This window comes from Talaromyces atroroseus (genome assembly GCF_001907595.1).
Source record: "Talaromyces atroroseus strain IBT 11181 chromosome Unknown scaffold_12, whole genome shotgun sequence".
Lineage (NCBI taxonomy): Eukaryota > Fungi > Ascomycota > Eurotiomycetes > Eurotiales > Trichocomaceae > Talaromyces > Talaromyces atroroseus.
The window spans coordinates 764636-784215 of NW_017971444.1; the positions used below are offsets into that span (position 1 = coordinate 764636).

Sequence of the window (19580 nt, forward strand, 5' to 3'; positions counted from 1 at the left end):
AGCAAAGTGGCCATTGGGCCCTAAGGCATCATCATCAAATCCACTCGTTTTCAGTGCTTCGGAAAACTCTTTGATTGCCATCATAGCAGAGCCAGGATCAGGACCAGAGTCAGAACTGAAGGGAGTATTGTCATTATTAGTTGTGACATATGAACCGTAAAATGATTTCTCCCAAACACTTAGCAAAGCTCTACCCTGAGCCACGCTTGCTCGTCTGGCTACTGTGCAAGGTGTTGATGCATCCAGATCATTGTCTAACGTATGGAGCTCTGCTGGAGATCGATAAGCCGCAAGAAGATAGGGCACGGAACTTTTCGATACAGAGGATATCGACAACTTTAAGAATCTTTTAAAGGAGACGATAGGTGGCATGGGTCCTGGTAGTGCTTTTTGATGCGCTAGGAATGACTCGAGGCCGCTGGAGTAAGCAAACGAGCCGAGTGGTAAGGCGGAGTCGGAAATCAGTAAAAGCGAATGTACAGATGGCGACAATTGATATTTAACTATATAAAAGTCATTCAAATAGTTCGCTCGCGAGAACTCTTATACGCAATGACAACATACTATTTGTGAAGCCCAGATCAAGTTTAGAATCACCGCGAGCGGGATTTTCATGCGCTTCCCGTAACCGACTCCGAGCATTTTTTAAGCGGAGTTCAAGCTCAAGAATTTCATTCTCGAGTTCTTGACAGTTGTTCAGAGGCATGATTGGCTGTATAATTACTAGTCGTTGCTTTTCGAAGTAAGGCGGGCGATGCTTTTGCTTAGGTCCCTGGTCAGCGGTAGATTACGCAGCTAGGCATCCAAGGGCGGCGAGATGAGGCAGAAAATGTAAATAACTATCCATCCATTATTCCTCGCGCGGATGGAGAAGCTCTTCGGATCACACTTAATTGAAGATACGTTTTCATTCAGTATGTCTATGCCATAGCAGAAAGGCGCATTGATCAAAGATGGCGGGAAAGCGGCTTCTGGATGCCCTCCAGTTCCTCAATGTCACCAAATCCGTTGCCGGAAAACACCTCGCAATCCGACAGCAGCAACTAGGTGTTTATACACGCACATCATCCATCACCAAAGGACTAAAAGAACAAGCAGATAATTGGGTGATTACTGCTCAGGCGGCTTCTGCTTTAGCTAAACGTTTCAATGAGACTTCATCGTCTCCTGATGGCCAAACAAGGGGATATTCGGGAGAGGACTTAACTGGTGGCATCGTTGAGAAAGATGCCATTCAGAAAGCTAATTCCCACGAAGTCATCAATGGGGATAAGCTGGATAATACAAGTCAATTACAAAGACAGGGGGAGTTTGAGATCCCAGCAAAACAAGCCGCTCAAGACTTGGAACAGACAGTGGCTGATGATCTAACAGTCAGCAAAGCTCAAGATACATTTTACAATCCTCCTTTGACCTCAACCACAGGTATATCGTCACTTCCCAGGGTTAAAATACCCGAAACAGTTGGTGTCTCCCAGATGAGTGAACCTCGTGTCACCTCTGGACCTATAAATTCGGACGTGTTCCATTCTCCTAGTAGCACACCAGCAGAACCATCCGAGGAAGCTTTGCAAGGCGTTTTCCGTAGCCCAAGAGTTGCAAGTCTGCTTCTGTCGAAGAAAAAGAACCCCTACATTCTTAACAGAGAATCGATTGACATTGCCAAAAATGAATCTCAAAAGCATCACGATGATGCTAGGGTCGCTAGTATTTCCGACTCTGCAACTACAGTTGAGAGGAAAGTCACGGAAGGACAATCGAGCTCTACATTGCCCGAGATGCCCGAGACTCTAGCAGAAGATATCAAAGTTCGTCATCATGCCAGGTTCTGCCAAACTACGGATTTCCATGCTAACTGTTGAGCAAGTATACTACAACAAGGGCCTCATCGGTAGAAGAGACTCCTTATAGAATGCTGGAATCGCGCGTCCCTTCTTCTCGTCTAGGCAGGATCTGGCAATATGGGGGCCTCGCTACCTCGATGGCTTTTGGCGCCTTTGGTGAGAGCTTCCGAAGAGCCACTGGGATTGCAGACGGGTCCAATGGGTCAATTATATTCAGTGCTGGTAATATGGAACGTCTGGTTGCGAAGCTCTCTAAAATGAGAGGCGCAGCTCTGAAACTGGGTCAAATGATGAGCTTCCAAGGTTTGTTCATGAAAAATATACCCGCATCTTACCTAGCGTTAGCTAATCACGACGATTAAGATTCCCGGATGCTGCCTGAGCCTATTGCCGCTGTCTTGCAACGAGTTCAAGACCGTGCGGATTACATGCCAGCATCCCAAAGAGATAAAGTCCTCGTTGCAAACTTGGGACCTAACTGGCGAGATCTATTTGAATCTTTTGAAGAGATCCCAATGGCCGCTGCTTCGATAGGCCAAGTCCATGGTGCAGTCCTCAAGAAAAATGGACAGCGCGTGGCTGTTAAAATCCAGTACCCAGGAGTGGCTGATTCCATTGATTCCGATCTGAATAACCTATCCATTCTTCTCACAGCAACCCGTCTGCTCCCAAAGGGACTTTTCCTTGATAAGACCATTGCAAATGCGCGTACAGAGCTGGGGTGGGAATGCGATTATGTCCGTGAAGCAGAATGCGCGGAACGATTCAGAATCTTGCTCTCAACTGATTCGTCTTCTTTCGTTGTTCCAGAGATCGTCCACGAAGCGTCGGGCAAACAGGTGTTGACAATGGAGCGGATGGATGGAATAGCCGTTACAAAAATAAAGGATTTCACCCAGGAGCAACGTGACTGGATTGGTACGGAGATTCTTCGACTCTGTTTACGGGAAATTTGTGATTTCCATTTCATGCAGACTGACCCCAACTGGACTAATTTCCTGTACAACGCGGAAAAGAATCGACTTGAATTACTTGATTTCGGTGCCTCGCGCGAGTATCCCCCCGATTTCATCGACACCTATGTCGAAACTCTCCTGGCTGCCGTGCATGATGATAGGGACCGATGTCGAGATCTCTCCGTGAAATTGGGCTATCTCACAGGCTACGAGTCCCAAGCGATGGTTGACGCTCACATTGATTCCATCATGACTCTCGCGGAACCCTACAAAGACTCTGCTCCTGACATTTACGATTTTCGTGACCAGACCATAACGGATCGTGTACGGTCATTGATCCCTACAATGCTTCGCGAACGATTGGCTCCCCCTCCTGAGGAAACTTATAGTTTACACCGGAAACTAAGTGGTGCGTTCCTGCTATGCGCCAAATTGGAGAGTCGAGTGCCTTGCAAGGAGCTGTTCAGATCTGTTGTTGCTGAGAAACGTAGGGGTGCGAAGTCATAACATAAGAATCAATCGATTCTTCACCTCCCCTCTGTCCCGTTTTAAGATCGTGTTGAAACATCCCTTTACCACCTTTTTGTATACTAGTAGACTATACTTACGATGTACTATATATGTTCATAAAGATGAACATTCATCCATAAACACCTGTCAATAGTTCAATTTAAGAAGCACCATTGAAATGCCCGTCAATATCGCCTTGTGTGTCTAAGTAATTCTGGAATACACTAGGTACACCCAGATAGACACAAAAAGGTGCCTAGAAATAGGCAATTGTAGAGGTGATCTCTAGATACGCACTAAAAATGTAATCATCACAGTTCTAACTAATGCTGCCGTATCTGTCTAGACTAGCCCTTTCTATGTATGTCTCTTTGCCATCGGAAACCCAGGGGGGAAGTCATATTAAACACACGTCTCATTTTGTTGAGCTGCTGCTTCATAATACAAGATTGTTGTTGGAATGTTGTAATATTTTCCGAAAGAAGTACCCATAAATGCTTCATCTGTGAAAAGGATGAAAAGAACTGCACAGAACAAGTCATCCACTCGTCCAGAAAGAAGATTATTCTCTTTTCTCTTGTGTATTTAACAAGGCATCACCGTCTTGATTTATCATACACCGTCACCAGTCGGCTTATACAAAATAGTGGTAACATACTGTTTACACGAATTAATATGCGTAGTAAAGTGAAATTTAAACTCGGGCATATTCAACATACCTTTCGCTTGTATCGCGTCGTAACACTAGTAGCCAGAACACCATTCTTGATACTGCTTGTAGCAAGATGATTTAGGACAGTGTGATTTGGGTAATTCAAGACACTATTGTCGTCTTTCATTGGGGTTGTTCCGTTCAAGATAGACCTGCCCAAGAAAAGAGGTAAAATTGGTGGAGTGGTAGCATCGGCGATGACATTTGCAGCTCTTTGGTATTCCGCACCTTCGTCTTCTCTATCAATGTCGACCAGAAACTGAGGAACCGTGTCGCGGAAGTTTCCCATTGGTATTTCCTCTTCGGGTTCCTCGGCTTCTTCTCTCTCCAAAGCTTCTTGGGTTTGCGCGGTCAATTTGTCGGGAAGTACTTGTGGTGGATGAACGCCTGTAGATACTATGGCCTTTATGGCTCGGTCACTCTCACGACGCGATCTTTGCCCCCGGAAATCATCCGCGACGACCTCAATATAATTGACCAAGTGATTCGTGAAATCAACAGCAGTTGGGAGGTTATCCGAAGCTCGCATATCTCCATCGACAATGAATTTGAGATGGTGAGTTCCTGGTCGAAGATGCAAAATGGTTGTCTTGATATTGTCATCCGCTTCACTGTCGAGTATATTAGGATCAGAGATTATAGACAACAAAAACAACAAAAGTGTATAGAAAAGAACAAGTTCGCATGTCATACCTTTTATGTAATCTGAATTTCTTCTCCCAGTTCACGAAAGTACCGGTAACAAATACCTGGTCTCCAGGACCTCCCCATTCAATCACAGTTGGCACAGCTTTGCTGCCCGGCCCATGCATGGCATAAGCCAGCATTTCATCTTCGACTTCATCTTCATCGACGTGCATGTCATCAAGGGATATTGTTGCTGTAGGTAATTTATTGTCCAGTGGTTCAATTGGTTCTGAATCTGCCTGGGAATCCACCGGTGCCATGACCGGTGAACATGGCGTGGCATTGGCATCTCCGATAGGGAGGGGCAACCGAGGCGGCCTCTGAAGGTGAGATGCCGAATAGTATGTATTCGAAGGATTGGCCGACGAGGCAGTGGGCATATAGCCTTCATCTCGCCTTGGGATCGAACGATTTGTTGCTGAGGGAACTTGGACAGGACTGGAGGTCTCTACAGCCGTTCCAGATTGATAGCGACTGTCAACCCCCTTTCTATTGCTTCTGTCTGGCACATCATAGATATTCTGGGTTGCATGGGCAAGATTTCGCGACTGTAGACGTTGTTGCACTGTGGCTGCGCCGTGAGATGCCGGTTGCCCTGTAGCGCTCTCTTTGGAGGCGGAAGGGTCTGCTGCACTCGCTTTTGTGCCGGATAGTGCATTGATTGAGGTCCGCCTGTTCACCCTTCGCTCTTGACTGGGCGCATTGTGAGGTCCCGCTGACTGAGCGTGCGGGTTTCCTGGCGGACTCTTGGAGGGACTGTTGCCCATCTAGAGCGGGGAATCGCGCCGGCTTTTGCGGGGATGACGGTTGAGGAAAATCAGAGTGCTAGCATTCGACGACGGAACGTTCGAAGAGGGACGAGGCGTATGGACGGTCGACGAGCAAAACCGTGTTTTCTCACTGGGGTTCTCGGCTGTTGCACTTTGTCGGGGAGGGCTTTCAGGTGGGAGGAGAAGAGTCGTTGAGAGACCTGCCAATCTGCATGCATTCTTGGCAAGATCCCAATGCGGGCGCACGACTAGGCTCCTTACGGGCTAGCTAACTTTGCCGGTTCGGGAAATCAGCCAACACCGCGCCAAGACCTCGTCATCAGTCTTGCCTTGTCTGACTCTTGCTTCATGCCGTTGCGCTGTCGATAGCAGCAGGCATGAAGAATTGGGCTGTTGTTACTGGACATAGGACATGGATTCCAACGTGTGGCTCGGCGCCATACGATTCTTCACGGTGCTTTTTTACTACATTCTATATCCTCTCTTCCTGTTACTATGGGGACTGTGGGCTCTATTGAAGACGCTTCTAACCCCATTTATGCATTTTGGGTTGCTTATCATATATGTTGTTGGCGCACCGTTCAAACTGTTGGCCCAATTTGAGGCAAGTTCATTTAGAACTATCAAAACCACTTGGTTGATTATGAGCTGACACAGGCAACGCAACTTTCTAGCCGCTTTATTTGTTCCTAGGTTGGGCGGTGTTGATTGGCGGAGCTACCGGATTATTGCTATGTATCACATATCAATTACTGGGACATACACTGAAATTGTCAGGCAGTCCGAGAAGTGCACCACGTACTTTCGCAAAACCTCCGGTGGGAGATTTACGTCGACGGAATGATGGCCAATCCATTTCAGACTCCTCCGACATCAATGAACGTCACTCTCGCGACCGCCAGCCGGATAGCAAACATGAAAGCCGGTTCTCACTGAGTGAATTTTATGCTGACTGGGTCGATCAAGAGCACCCCATTCCGTTCAAAGATACAGAATTAATATCAACGGCGATAATAGAAGAGGAGGAGGATAATTCATAATCTGGGGGTACTAAAGACAATGGCACAACAATTCTTCGCTCTCTAAGGCCCTGTCATGATTTTCGAAGGCCATGGAGTTATAGTGCACAGAAAGAGAATATGGGTTCGCCTGCAACAAACTATAACGGCAAGGATTGAACACCGGCCATGTATACAGTAATCCACACCTTACGCAGACTCTGAGATGAAACATGTTTTCAATCCCGCCAATCAACGAGAACCTCGTCCGTCCGGAACCTTTGAGTACATGTTGCATCCTCAAGTGGCGTCCTGAAACCTTGTTTATAAGCCATCAAGCCAGCATGTGCAATCATGATACCGTTATCAATGCAGTAGCGTTCATCGGTGGCATATAGATGGCCGCCTCGGTCCTTTGCCATGAGAGACATCATTTCCTGCAGCCTTTCATTACACCCCACGCCGCCAACTATAAGAACGTCTTTTGAACCGACATGGGCCATCGCTCGCTCAGTGATCTCAACTAGCATGGCGTATAACGTCTCCTGCAACGAGAAGCACAAATCTGCCCTAGTGATTGTATCACCGTTGTCGGTCTTACCATTTGTCTCTGCTTGAGTCAACTCATCCAGAGCAGCAGCATCTTTTCCGGCGAGCCCAAGCGAGATTGCCAAAGCTTCTAGGTGAGCTAGAATTCCGGAGAAAGAGCAATCCATGCCTTTAACAGCATAGGGCATTTCCACTAATCGGTGGCCCTTTTTTGCAAGTTGTTCGATGTTATAGCCCGGTGCGGGGTCATTTGAGATGTTTAATGTGCGTGCAAATCTGTCCAGACAGTTTCCAACTGCAATATCTAGTGTTTCTCCAAAGATGCGGTACCGCTTGGAGCTATAAGCTATAACTTGCGTATTGCCACCGGAGACATATAAGACAACGGGATTAAAGGCACCGGTTACTTGTCGACCCATCTCGATATCTGCATGAAGGTTAGCTCAATTTCTTCCCCTAAGTCAGTGACTGTCAATTGAAAATGATCACGCCTGTTGCACAAACTCCTTGGATTGCTAGGGCGGGGGCGGGCAGTGTCTGTAATGAAATAGGTATAAAATAGCTATACGTACGTCCAACACAATGATTTACGCCCACCAAGTCCTTTCCCCATAGAAGACTCAGCATGCGTGCGGCAATAGCTGCGCTCTGAAGCGGGGCTCCCATACCAGGGCCCTTGGTGTAGCAAACGCAGTCGACATCGTCCACCGTTACCCTAGCCTGTTTCATGGCTTGCTTTACCAGCTTAACAACCCACGAGCGATGGTGGTGGGCTGTATCTTTCGGTAGGAACCCTTCCCCTGGCGGCGATACATATGTGTGTCTGATATTTGCAAGCACCTGAGCGGGGTCGCCATTTTTGGGATGGAATATGATGCCCACGCCGAGCTTGTTGGCAGACCCCTCCAGTCCAATCGCAATCATTATGATTAATCAGAACAAGCCTGTGCGTAGAGCAAGAGATACAAGCCCTGGATTGTCGAAGTGCGGAAAATGCAAGCGGCACAACAAGGGAATAGAACAAACTCCTCAGCTGCCTTGGAGATCTGGCTATAGTCAATTTTTGGTGTGGTTTTATCAATGATGGAGACGCCCGTCAGAAAAATTGCTTATCGATTGGCCACGAGCTCCCTCGCCCACCAATGGCCGGCGCTTGATCCGCCGGCGCTTGGATTTATCCGAAGCGAGCACGGACTATACACACATCTGTATGAGAATTGCTTGTCGTCTTCACACACTGCAGAGTCTGCATCTCCTTGATTTGCAAAGGAGGTTGTCCGTGTTGCTGCTGTGTGCAATTTCTAGTTTCCTCCGGGAAGCTCGTCGCATACCATGTCTAACACTGACCATTTCCCCGACGCTGCCGACTTCCAGCGCCAGAGCGATGATTTCACACAGTGGCTTTCACAGCAACCAGGCGTGACAATAAGTCCCAGTATCCAAATTCGTGATCTCCGGCATCAGGGTTCTGGGAGAGGTGTTGGTAAGTTATCCATCGGTCATAATATTCTTCTTTGCACTGTCTGTTATGTTCGCTTTGAAAGGGGAAAAAAAAAAGAAACTAAAAACTAAAGTTTCTAATCAACCGTTATTCAGTCGCCAGCTGCGATATCCCAGAGGGAGAAGACTTATTCTCTCTCCCACGCCATTTTATACTGATGGTGGAAAATTCTCAGTTGAATGATATTCTCCCTGAAGAGTTAAAAGATCTAGGGCCCTGGTTGTCTCTTGTCGTCGTGATGATCTACGAGTACTCGCTCGGTGACCGATCTAGCTGGAAACAATATTTCCAAGTCCTTCCGTCGAAATTCGATACGTTAATGTTCTGGTCTGATGAGGAGCTCTCCGAACTGCAAGCCAGTGCTGTCACCGAGAAAATTGGAAGACAAGGTGCAGAACAAGACATCCTCAAGATTATCCTACCCCTCGTCCAGGCCCACCCCGATCTCTTCCCTCCGATCTACGGTGTACCGTCCTATGATACCGATGGAGGCGCGCAAGTTCTGCTAGAATTGGCGCATCGCATGAGCTCTCTGATCATGGCATATGCTTTTGATATTGAAAACAGCGAAGACGCAGAGAGTGACGGGGAAGATGGATTTCTCACAGACGATGAGGAACAGCTGCCAAAGGGCATGGTCCCATTAGCCGACCTGCTTAATGCGGATGCTGATAGGAACAATGTACGTTAACGGCCAGTCGAAAAGTTACTTTCTTTTTCATTTTTTTTTTCAGCGCAGGTTTGGCTGACGTTATTCTAACGTTGCATAGGCTCGTCTCTTCCAAGAAGAGGGCGCACTTGTCATGAGGTCTATCAAACCCATCAAAGCAGGAGACGAGCTTTTCAATGACTATGGCGAACTGCCGCGCTCAGATCTTCTCCGAAGGTATGGCTATGTTACAGATAACTATGCCCAATATGATGTCGTTGAGCTGCCTTTGACTGGCATTTGCCATGCTGCTGGCTTCGATAATATAGAAAAGCAAGCATACCCCCAGGTAAAGGCGTGATCTTTTCTTTTTGTGAATGTTTGTCCTTCCTGCTACTAATATCCAGATGTAGCTTCAACTTCTTGATGAACTTGAAATCCTCGAGGATGGCTACTGTATTCTACGGCCATCGCCAGAAGATTCCGTGGTCGACATACTACCAGACGAACTTCTCGCTCTTGTGAAAATTCTGTCTCTCGGACCCGAAGACTTGCAAAAATGTCAATCCAAGAAGAGGCCACCCAAGCCTTCTCTGACAGCCCATGAAGCTCGCATATTGCTCGACGCAATGACCTTCAAATTATCTCAATATGGGACAACAGTCGAACAGGATAAAGCAACACTACAGGGATTCTCCTCGTCGGTGGCTACCTTGTCAACTAGCCAACGCCGTCACAAGATGGCTATTGAAGTTCGTGTCGGGGAGAAACAAATATTACAGCAAGTCTCTTTAATGCTCCAAGATTTTCTTACTTCTGAAGAAAAGGATAATGGAAAGCGTTCTGCAGAGGACGGATCTCAGCAGCATCAAAAGAAAGCAAAGCTTGGGCGTCATTGAATGAGCTGCTAGCCAATCCTTCTATCTTGGGAAACGTTTTGGATTCGTGACTACCACAGGTAATGAGTCTTTGATCCGGCTATTATCAGAATTTCCTCTGATTCATTTTTGCTAATTTTTGTTTCTAATCATACAGTTTCGTTCAAAGCACCGCCTGGTATATATGTACATATTATCAAGACATCACTCCCACGCCACACAAAAATAACAAAGAAGCCCAGAGGGTAATCATCCTGCTCTACCTATAATGGAATAAAGAAAGAGGAGTGTTCCAGGATAGGGATAATCACGAGTGAGAATTATGAAGTGGACAAAAATTGAGAATGACCGAAAATAAACTCCAGTCATAAAAAACAAAAAGGAAAAACGGCGAGAAGAATTTCGTCCAGAAACCACAGAACAACGCCCGCTATGCAAGAACAAACAATCAATATAACTGGGTCATTAGGTGGAAGCATTCTTGGCGACTGCTCCCGGATCAGGATTGGAGCCCCCTGCTGCCCCAGATGCATTGCGCTCTCCGAGCAACTGTCGTTGGGCTTGAGCCTGCGCATGAGCATGAGCTTGAGCTTGGGCCTGCATCTGTGCTACTTCACGGGCCTTCGCAGCCATTATAGCACGATGCTGCATTATTTGAATGTCATATTTATCACGCTCAAAAACCAAATCTTCATCGTCATCGTCATCGCCATCATATTTGAACCGATCAAGGATGATGGGGTCAATGTCCGATTTGAATTTAGTCGCCAAATTACGACGGTCTATCATCACTCGTCCGCCTCGGCCTACACGCCTCCTGAATGACGGCATCTTGGTGGTGTCATCATCCATATCCATGCTTGCGAATCGATCGCGGAAGTATGGATGCAGGGAATCTAGCGCGACATCATTTGCATCCGATGAATCTGAAGATGGTGGTGTGGGCAATTGGGTCGTGATTGCAGGGCGGAATGCAGCTTCGAAGCTTCTCTTGGGAGACGGTGTGAGCGGAGCAGTCGTGTGATCAATGTACCCCTCGTTCCATTTTAAGTGCTTCTGCAGGTTTTGCTTAATGTCACGAATGATTTCATTCTCCTTCTCGGCTTGGACCTCTTCCAACAGCTGCAAGTCTTCGGCAGCTTGGGTTCCGGGTCGCTGAGATATGCGAAGATGTGATGGAACAGGACGTTGTATCGCTGGTACTTCGACTGGCTTCTTTTTCGGCTTAATGACGTCAGTTATAAGTTCTTCGGAACCATTCAGCCACTTCCTTACCTTCTGGTTGATAAGATCCTCATCGTCATCTTTGATTCCAAGTTTCCGTTTCATATCCTTGACTTGCGCACGTTGTTGGAAGACTTGCTTTTCAATGATGAACATTTCTTTTCTGGCAAGCTCTCGCTGCCGCACGAAAGCAACCAATTGACGCGCATCTTCCAGTTCTTTGCGAAGCTTACGAAGCTTTTCGGCGCTCTGTGCATCCCTACCACGGGTCTTGCGAATCTGTCGCACTTCGCGCCTACGGAAACATACATATGGATCTCCATCGTCGGTTTCTTGGCCCGTTTCGAACTGAAAATGAAATCAGATTGGCGTTCCATTCATGAAAGAACAAGGAAAATCTTACCTTGAGCGCCGATTGCAAGGGGCTATTGCCCTTGTTAACTCTCCTCGACTTCCAATGATCGTATATGTCCTTGGCAAATTTCTTGATGTGTTCATCTACGGCAGCATCGAAGGACTCCTCAATCTCCGCGAAAGACAGGACAGGTGGATGGTCTACGGCTGCGTATGGTTGTTTTGTTTGCGCTGTCTCTTCAAAAAATTGCATCACTTCTTCAAATTGGTCTTCCGTGCACGGAGGACTAGAAGGGTCCCTCTTCTCATTCATTATCTTGAGGAAGACATCATCTTCCTCCACAAGATCATATGTACATCCACAGCAATCCTCCACCGTGGAGGAAAAGCGAATATATGTGGCTGGCTGTGAGAATGTTGGAGGATATAGCTCATCATATCTAATGGAGCTAAGGACAGTTTCGGGCGTGGGGATGTTGGCTTCGCTGATTTTTCCGAGGGCTACGGCGTTAATGGCAGCTTGAAGGTGAATTTCCTAATGATGTTTTATCAGATTAGCTGGCTATACTGTGAAGATATGGCAGACGGTGGCATCGCGATTTTTTTTTCTGATGGCAGTACGGGATCACGTGATATGCATATGCACGGGCCGGGTAGGAATGGACGAGGGAAACACGTACCGATTCTTCGGCCTTTTCCACACCGGTCTCGACCTGTTGGAGGGCGGCCTGGACATCTTCGTCGATGAAGTCTATTTGATCCTCCCTCACTATGGGGATGGAAGCCTTGGAAGTGAGCTTTTTTGGGCGCGTCCTCCCCATACCCCCGTACCTAGTCATGTGAAATTCGGGACGCGATGGTGGGCGCAACCATGCGAAAGGGGAGTCAAAATTAGGATTAGACGATAGCTTGAGTCATGCGATTTGGCGTAGTCGTATTTTCGTGATGAAATTCGATGAAAGGTAGGAGATAATGATGATAGAAGACAGGCAGTCACACAGCGGTTTGTTGAGTTGACGTTGCCATCTGCCTGCGTGGCGGCCTGTTTTCGGCCGGTGCACGGCCTCAGGGGCTCGCTTGACTATCCAGATGCGGTTAATGCGGGGACCCGTGATATCAAATTCCTGGCGCTGCCCTGCCTTCGTAGTCCGTCTCAGCCTTGGCGCCGCTATCTATCTGATAACTCGAGGCCGCGCCTCGCATGACTACCGCATCCAACACTCCAACTTCTCTGCACCGAACGCCTCATCATTTAAGTATTCGGTCATATTCTGCTTCCACCTTGTCTACTTTTTATAGAGCTGTACTCTACGTACGGTTTGAGCTAGCCACAACCAGCACTAGCAGCATATAACGAAGCTTTTCTGGCGTCTCCAACCCCAGCGATGGAGCCGCACGAGCCCAACAGCGCCGCCTTGTTTAATACCAGGAGACGGCAAGGATCTATTGTCGGAAAAGAAGTCCTTGATAGTATTGTGTCAACTTCTAATTGTGAGAAGAGCCTTCTGTCCACTCATGTACTTCAATTTTCTGTCGGCTGAGCTGACCGTTTAACTCCGGATTAGTCGACCGAGATGAAGTCGATCGCCTGCGCAAGCGATTCATGAAGTTAGACAAAGTGGGCTGATTACTACTTATGATTGCGATGGATGAGGCAATGGCTGATATAGATATACAGGACAAATCAGGTACAATTGAAAGAGAGGAGTTTCTTTCACTACCACAAGTGTCATCTAATCCACTTGCTCCACGGTATTTTCTGTCCTTAACCCAGGTCTTAGAATATATATCAAATTACATATAACAAAATACTCATGCGCTTTTGCCTTTTACTTCAGAATGATTTCTATCTTCGACGAAGACGGCGGCGGCGATGTCGATTTCCAAGAATTCGTCTCTGGATTGTCCGCGTTCAGTTCCAAGGGAGACAAAGACGAGAAACTGCATTTCGCCTTCAAGGTGTACGATATCGATCGCGACGGGTACATATCGAATGGCGAGCTATTCATCGTGTTGAAAATGATGGTTGGCAGCAATCTTAAGGACGTGCAGTTGCAACAGATTGTAGACAAAACCATTATGGAAGCGGACAAGGATCAGGATGGCAAAATTAGCTTTGAGGAATTCAAGCAGATGGTCGAATCCACCGATGTGAACATGAACCTGACATTGAGTAAGTTTTACACATTCCACGTGCTTCGACGGAGGTATGACGCTAACTCTCCTGCTTCTTAGATGAGATATAAATTTTCTGGCACATATATTGTTCCAATTACCGTTACGGTTACTTTGTCGATGGTCAAACTTGCAGGGAGGGTAAATTATGCGAAATGACTTATGACTGTCTTAAATGGTTGCTCTGGTATGATCGGTGTAGTTGGATCGAGAATAAATACCGTTATAAGCGAGTAATTTTATAGGATACTTATAGGTACGAAATGGGGCAAGTCCCGTTAGCAGAAGGGCTCATGATATACCTCATTTGAAATCTAATGAACGATTGATAATCATAAAGATCGCTTTCGACAACCTGCTAGAGAAATAAACGATGGCTTGCGCGACTGTTCATTACCTATGAGACGACACAGATAGATAGTTCCTAGATTGGGAGTGGCCTACCTGTTGCAGCTACCGCATTGTCGCATCCATGAGGGACCAACACAAACTCAGGCCTGAGCTACGATGAGTCGTTTAGTTTTCAAGTACCATATAAAAAATCTACTTGTTTAGTTAGAAGAGATCTAAGGATATGTAGCCTGGGCAATCCTCTGAAAAAAAAAATAAATATAGCTTCAAATACACTCTAGAACGCTTTCTTTGAGTTAGTATGCAGATTATATGGTATTTCTAATACTAGTCAATACAGTGTTCCAAATCCGTTGTTACCTTTGAAGAAAAATGCTCAAATGCATGCGCGGACGTTATATGCAAATGCGAGGCAACGAAAAATTCGAGTTCTATGCACCGCCATCGGTAGTTACGATGAAACCCCCAAATCTTGGCTTTAAAAGACGCTTGTATTCAGCTTGCGTATAACGGGGGCTTTTTATAGGATCGTTTGTTTGATTACCATGATGATGAGACACTGATTCTTGGACTGACAAAGGGCGCCTTGCTAGCCAATTGGTCCCACTGATCTGTTTGGCCTTGCACTAGGCTTACTTTGGCAATATGACAGGTGTGGATCTTTTAATTTTGACTCGGTCGTCCAGGCACCAGGATATTGGGTATTTCTTTCTTTTTCTTACTTTGTAGGGAGGAATGATTGGGCAGTTCCTAAGTTTATCTATTGAAATATCAAAGAGCATATAAAATGTACGTTCCAAACCTTACATTATATCTGGATCTTGTTCCTATGTTCAGCGCGACACGAGCTTCCCCTTCACAGTGAAACTCGAAATATACCTTGGGCTTAGTTAGGCTAGATGATTCAAGTTACGTACCTATCTAATGTAATGAATGATGTCTAATCTTGGTGTGAACTGATCTCCCATGTTTTGCACAGGCTATCTCACGGAGAAACTCGGTTTTAGGCTGCATCCCAACCAATAGGTTGAGTGTAATGACCTTGAACCTAAATAGGTAAGTGACCCATAACACTTAGTCTATGTAAAATCCTGGCACTCGAGTCAGGTTCATGTTGCAGACGATCTGAGTCTGCATGCAGGCCGAAGAACTAATGTAGCTAGCTATACGTTAGTGCCACCACGATGACAGGCACCCGCTCTCCCCGAAGTCGATCGATATTTGCTTTTTCCGATTCGCCACTCAACCTGAAACTGTGTATAAAATCGGATATGCTTACTAGTACGGAATAGTGACTATACTGCATTTCATTCATCTGAGCTTGATGGGCAGCCCGACAATCCGGGTTAGGCTCCACCCGAATTATCTGGTATTCGGGACGGACGGGAACGGGAACGGGAAGGCCATGCATGCTGTCCATTTCAACGTCCAGTCCAATAAAAACTTTTGCTTTTACTATACAAAGTACGCACAAGAATTAACCCATGCTCACATCTTGAGGGTGAAAACTTAAAAAGGGAACTCATTCGCTAGTCCCCATCACCTTCAGCTTAGCGCCAGCGCTACGTATTACCACACGGATACTACTGACTGATCCTTCCTATAGCAATGCTACGTACATGGTCTCCGCCTTGTCAAGGCTGAGTAAATAATCACGTACTTAAATAAGTACGTATTACTCGCCATCGTACATATTGACCCGACGACTATGGAGTGCTCCGTACCTGGGACCATATCATATTTAGTTAGTCTGGACTTTGTAGGCAACTAACTATACGAAGCCGATCAAAGCCTCTTGGAGTTTGTACTAAGCGTCGCATTGAACTGACCCAAAAATTTGGGTCGGCGCTACTCGGAGATAAATTTGCACCACTCCGTGCAAATACGGTGTAGTACGTATTTAGGATTAACCTGGCAGGAGTCACTGCGGCCAGCCTCTCTATAATAGAGCTGCCCTGAATTCCAGCTCTAAACTAAGTTGATTAACTGATGACAGTAGTACGCACTTCACTTGGCACTGTCCATGTCCCACCTCCCCTTTTTTTTTTCTCCGGGAGCCGGATAGCTCGATTTTGGCACGTCCTTAGCCCCCCCGCCTTGAGGATTCTGCCCTGGCACTATGATGGTAATCAACATCGATATTCGATGGAAAAAGAAAAGCATGTTAAGAACCTTGACCACCTTCCTAAAAAGGTTGGTACTTACATTGAAGATCGTGGGGGGACTTTTTTTCTAGATTAGATTAATTGCATATGGCCTAATGCAATCAGCAAAAATTTCCATCTCGATCTAGTAACCTGCATGTGCACATGCCATAGAACATATTCCCCCCTTTCCAGGAATTTTGCTTAGCTTTGTTTACTTAGAATATCATGTACTCCGGGGTATTAACCTTACATGCTTATCAGACTGTCTAGTACTACTCTCTAGCAACGATGTTGTTGACTCTTCTAAAGTGAGGAGTTTTTGTTGATTCATTATTCCTTCGAGATTGTATCAATAAACTGCCGATACTTGCCTACAAGAGTAGACGCATCTAAATCAACTTCAAACAATAAAGCCAAATTTTGAAGACTCCTGAGGCATTTCCCTGCTATAATATTATAGACATAGATAATATACACAGTATAGCCAACTATTCATAGACAGAACAAGGATGTGGACCGCTATCTGAGCTGTATCCCTGAGCGAGCCAAAAACACGAATACAAGTCCCAGATCCCCGTTTTCAGTTCCGAATCCTTGCGCTCCTAAGCTAGAAAGTAAATACAATAGGGAATAAGATGACAAATAATTCAAATATAGTAACAACATTCGTACAGGTTAATCATACAGTTTTATTGGGTCTTCGAGACGGCGCCGGCGACAGCTCTTCCGTTCCCCGGTTTTTAGCCTTTTAGGGCTTTTCTTGGTTGAGACGGATAGATCGAGTTGGGTCAAACTAGTTGTCTTACTGTTCAACTAGATCAAGGCATTGACCAAGAACTATAAATAACCATTAGCATCCTGATTACCTAGTGATACTCAATACGGAATAGGGAAATAAAGGTTTTCTCTTGGCTCAAGGGTACGTACTATCAAGGATTTCTTCCTCCCATATACCCATTTGGTAATCCACCAATCCATGCGGCTCGACTGTGTCGCAGAACTGGATTATTGCTTGTCCCATGCTCTCCATAGCCTCGGCACTCAGTAGTGTTGAGGGCAGTGCTTGGCCAGCGCCCAGAATTGCTTCGGTCAGGTCTTTTTGCTTTTGACATAGGGAGAGCCAGCAAATATTGAAGTCTTCCCATAATTGGCTGTTTTTTTTGGGATGGTCTGGGTCGTCTTGTAAAAGTCCTAAAGCATGAACAATGCGGTTTTAGTTTTGGGTCTTAAACAAAACGTCTTTTCTTCTCGTTGACGCAATGCGTATAGATCGTATGAAAAGAAAAAAAGAAAAAAAAAAAAAAAAACAAAAATAACCCTTACCTAACTCCCGTGCATTTCCAATAAGCCACGTCGACAACTCAAGCAATAACCGACTAGCTTCGTTTAACTGGCCTCTTTGCGTGTACCCAAACACCGTAAGTAGCGCTTGGTGGTACTGATTACTAGCATCATGTGGATTTGCCACGTTGGGTGCTGTCCCTGCAGCCCCTGTAGGATTGAAATTGGCCATTATAGTTGTATCAAGTGACCCTGCCGTTCGTTGATCCAATGCGCTCTGTTGTTGTTGTTGCTGCTGCTGGTAGATAGCAAGCTGCACCTGGGGAGATAAATATTGAGAAGCATTCTCGTTGTGCCCTGGAGGCGAGAAAAACTGTGAAACACCAGGAGATAGAGCGCTAAGCGGCTCTGCATGACGCGCTGTAAATGCCACTGGCAATGGCATCGTATAAGGAATCTGTGCCGTGCCGGACTGGTCAAAATTATAAATGACTCCTGTGTCATACTGTCCTGGCTGAAGACCAAGCACATGTTGATTGGGAGGCTGCTGAAAGTGGAGTGCCGAAGATGGAATGCTTTGGCGCTGTTGTGCTGCTCGAACAAAATTCGGCCCTGCAGAGCCAGATGAACGGATGCCTCTCCTTCGTCTAGATCCAGCAGCAGCGGCTGTCCGTCGAAAACTCTCCGGTGACTGCGCGGGAGATACTTGTTGTTGTACAACATGCCGTGGAGCACCAGAGACAGACGGATAATTGTAGTGGGCATGTTGCTGCTCTCTCTGTTGGGCCCCTTCATCCATTCCACTTTGGCAATCGTCGTAAATCCCGCCTCGCAAAGGCGAGTACGGTGGAGATGGGTACAGGTCCAGTTTTTCGGTGTTTTTGGATATTGCCACAAGGCCAGATTCTTTTTAAAGTATCTTTTGTCACTTGCTTCGAATTCTCGAAACAAGACACAAACGGTCACACTGATTGCCAGTCAATCAGCTATCTGCTGCGGGGGTAATCCCAGTAGCCGCAAGTGCCGGTAGTAAAGGTATGGAAAGTTCTCACGTCAGGCAGAAAGTCCAAATGGCGTTCACCACTCATGTAACAGGAAACAGAATGGAGAAGGTTGGGCAAGAACACGAAAGAAACGCCGTGTTATCCAACATATATATAGAGCAAGCTCTCTCTCCTTTCGTTTCTTTTTCTTTCTGTTCCCTTGTCCACTCACTCCTAGCCTTATCCAAATATTGGTTTCCGCTTCACACCACCAAACTGAGTAGAGTAGAGTGATGTAGAGGATCGAGATAGATACTGTAGTATCAATGAGCTGATCCCACGCTTTTCAGCCACACCAACGTCATACAAACTATGTGATTGCTGCCAATGAATACCTGTTTTAGGTGTTTTGGATCCGGGTACCAAGCTAATTGGGCGTCAAGAGGCAATCAAGTGAATAATGGGGATCCATCTTTTTTCTATTGTAAGTTCAACCATACTTAGATCTCAGTTTTAGCTTGGTGGGGCTCTCGAGCGTAACTTTGGGGGTGATAACCCGGAGGTTTGGTAAAAAAAAGTAAAGAAAGTTGGTTACTACAACTGGGTACGCATAGCATGATACTACGGTTGCAAGGGGATCATTGTGTGACGATAAATGGATACCAAGGAACAGACGGGGGATTTTTTTAGTAAAGGATGCTTGCACGGACACGACAAGCAATGGAAAATGCGTTTCTTTTTGCATTCCTTACCTGTTTAGGCAGGCTTGGTATCTACTACTAGTTCTTGGTACTACGTTCCGTGCAGGGAGAATCCGGCCACGGCGTTCCGTGTCATGTACAAAATGAATGGAAATTATGGGTCCTTTGATCGACACTAGAGGGGAAAAAGCAAAGCTTGTTAGAAATTATTAGCACGCGCACGTACTTACAAACTTACAAGTTACAGCACCTTACTGTGCCCAGCACATAGTCCGTATGAGAGCCGAGTGTTAGTCATCAATAGGGCGAA

General features: G+C 46.2%; 7 protein-coding genes across 7 annotated transcripts, besides 1 other annotated feature; 3 read left to right on the plus strand and 4 right to left on the minus strand.

The window, feature by feature from the left end:
* Positions 1–953: 953 nt before the first annotated feature.
* UA08_07939 (hypothetical protein) lies at positions 954–3307 on the plus strand (the record flags this gene model as incomplete). Its single annotated transcript, XM_020262845.1, has 3 exons — positions 954–1808; positions 1868–2147; positions 2208–3307. The coding sequence occupies 3 exons, from the start codon at positions 954–956 to the stop codon at positions 3305–3307; spliced, it is 2235 nt and encodes a 744-aa protein (XP_020117126.1).
* A 615-nt stretch (positions 3308–3922) lies between these two features.
* Positions 3923–5476, minus strand: UA08_07940 (hypothetical protein; the record flags this gene model as incomplete). Its single annotated transcript, XM_020262846.1, has 3 exons — positions 3923–3967; positions 4030–4633; positions 4716–5476. 3 exons carry the CDS (start codon positions 5474–5476, stop codon positions 3923–3925), a joined length of 1410 nt encoding a protein of 469 aa, XP_020117127.1.
* Positions 5477–6716: 1240 nt separating this feature from the next.
* Positions 6717–7950, minus strand: UA08_07941 (tRNA N6-adenosine threonylcarbamoyltransferase; the record flags this gene model as incomplete). The annotated part of the gene is made up of 2 exons (XM_020262847.1): positions 6717–7453; positions 7599–7950. The coding sequence occupies 2 exons, from the start codon at positions 7948–7950 to the stop codon at positions 6717–6719; spliced, it is 1089 nt and encodes a 362-aa protein (XP_020117124.1).
* A 408-nt stretch (positions 7951–8358) lies between these two features.
* UA08_07942 (hypothetical protein) lies at positions 8359–10075 on the plus strand (the record flags this gene model as incomplete). The annotated part of the gene is made up of 4 exons (XM_020262848.1): positions 8359–8509; positions 8623–9209; positions 9298–9525; positions 9590–10075. The coding sequence occupies 4 exons, from the start codon at positions 8359–8361 to the stop codon at positions 10073–10075; spliced, it is 1452 nt and encodes a 483-aa protein (XP_020117125.1).
* A 444-nt stretch (positions 10076–10519) lies between these two features.
* On the minus strand, positions 10520–12471 carry UA08_07943 (Enhancer of polycomb-like protein 1; the record flags this gene model as incomplete). Its single annotated transcript, XM_020262849.1, has 4 exons — positions 10520–11278; positions 11330–11626; positions 11682–12167; positions 12313–12471. The coding sequence occupies 4 exons, from the start codon at positions 12469–12471 to the stop codon at positions 10520–10522; spliced, it is 1701 nt and encodes a 566-aa protein (XP_020117130.1).
* Positions 12472–13471: 1000 nt separating this feature from the next.
* UA08_07944 (Calcineurin subunit B) lies at positions 13472–13878 on the plus strand (the record flags this gene model as incomplete). The annotated part of the gene is made up of 2 exons (XM_020262850.1): positions 13472–13805; positions 13868–13878. 2 exons carry the CDS (start codon positions 13472–13474, stop codon positions 13876–13878), a joined length of 345 nt encoding a protein of 114 aa, XP_020117131.1.
* A 534-nt stretch (positions 13879–14412) lies between these two features.
* Positions 14413–14517: a repeat region (Identified by RepeatMasker using a combination of RepBase library and repeat library created with RepeatScout).
* A 2590-nt stretch (positions 14518–17107) lies between these two features.
* UA08_07945 (hypothetical protein) lies at positions 17108–18385 on the minus strand (the record flags this gene model as incomplete). The annotated part of the gene is made up of 3 exons (XM_020262851.1): positions 17108–17142; positions 17233–17496; positions 17629–18385. 3 exons carry the CDS (start codon positions 18383–18385, stop codon positions 17108–17110), a joined length of 1056 nt encoding a protein of 351 aa, XP_020117128.1.
* Positions 18386–19580: the final 1195 nt, after the last annotated feature.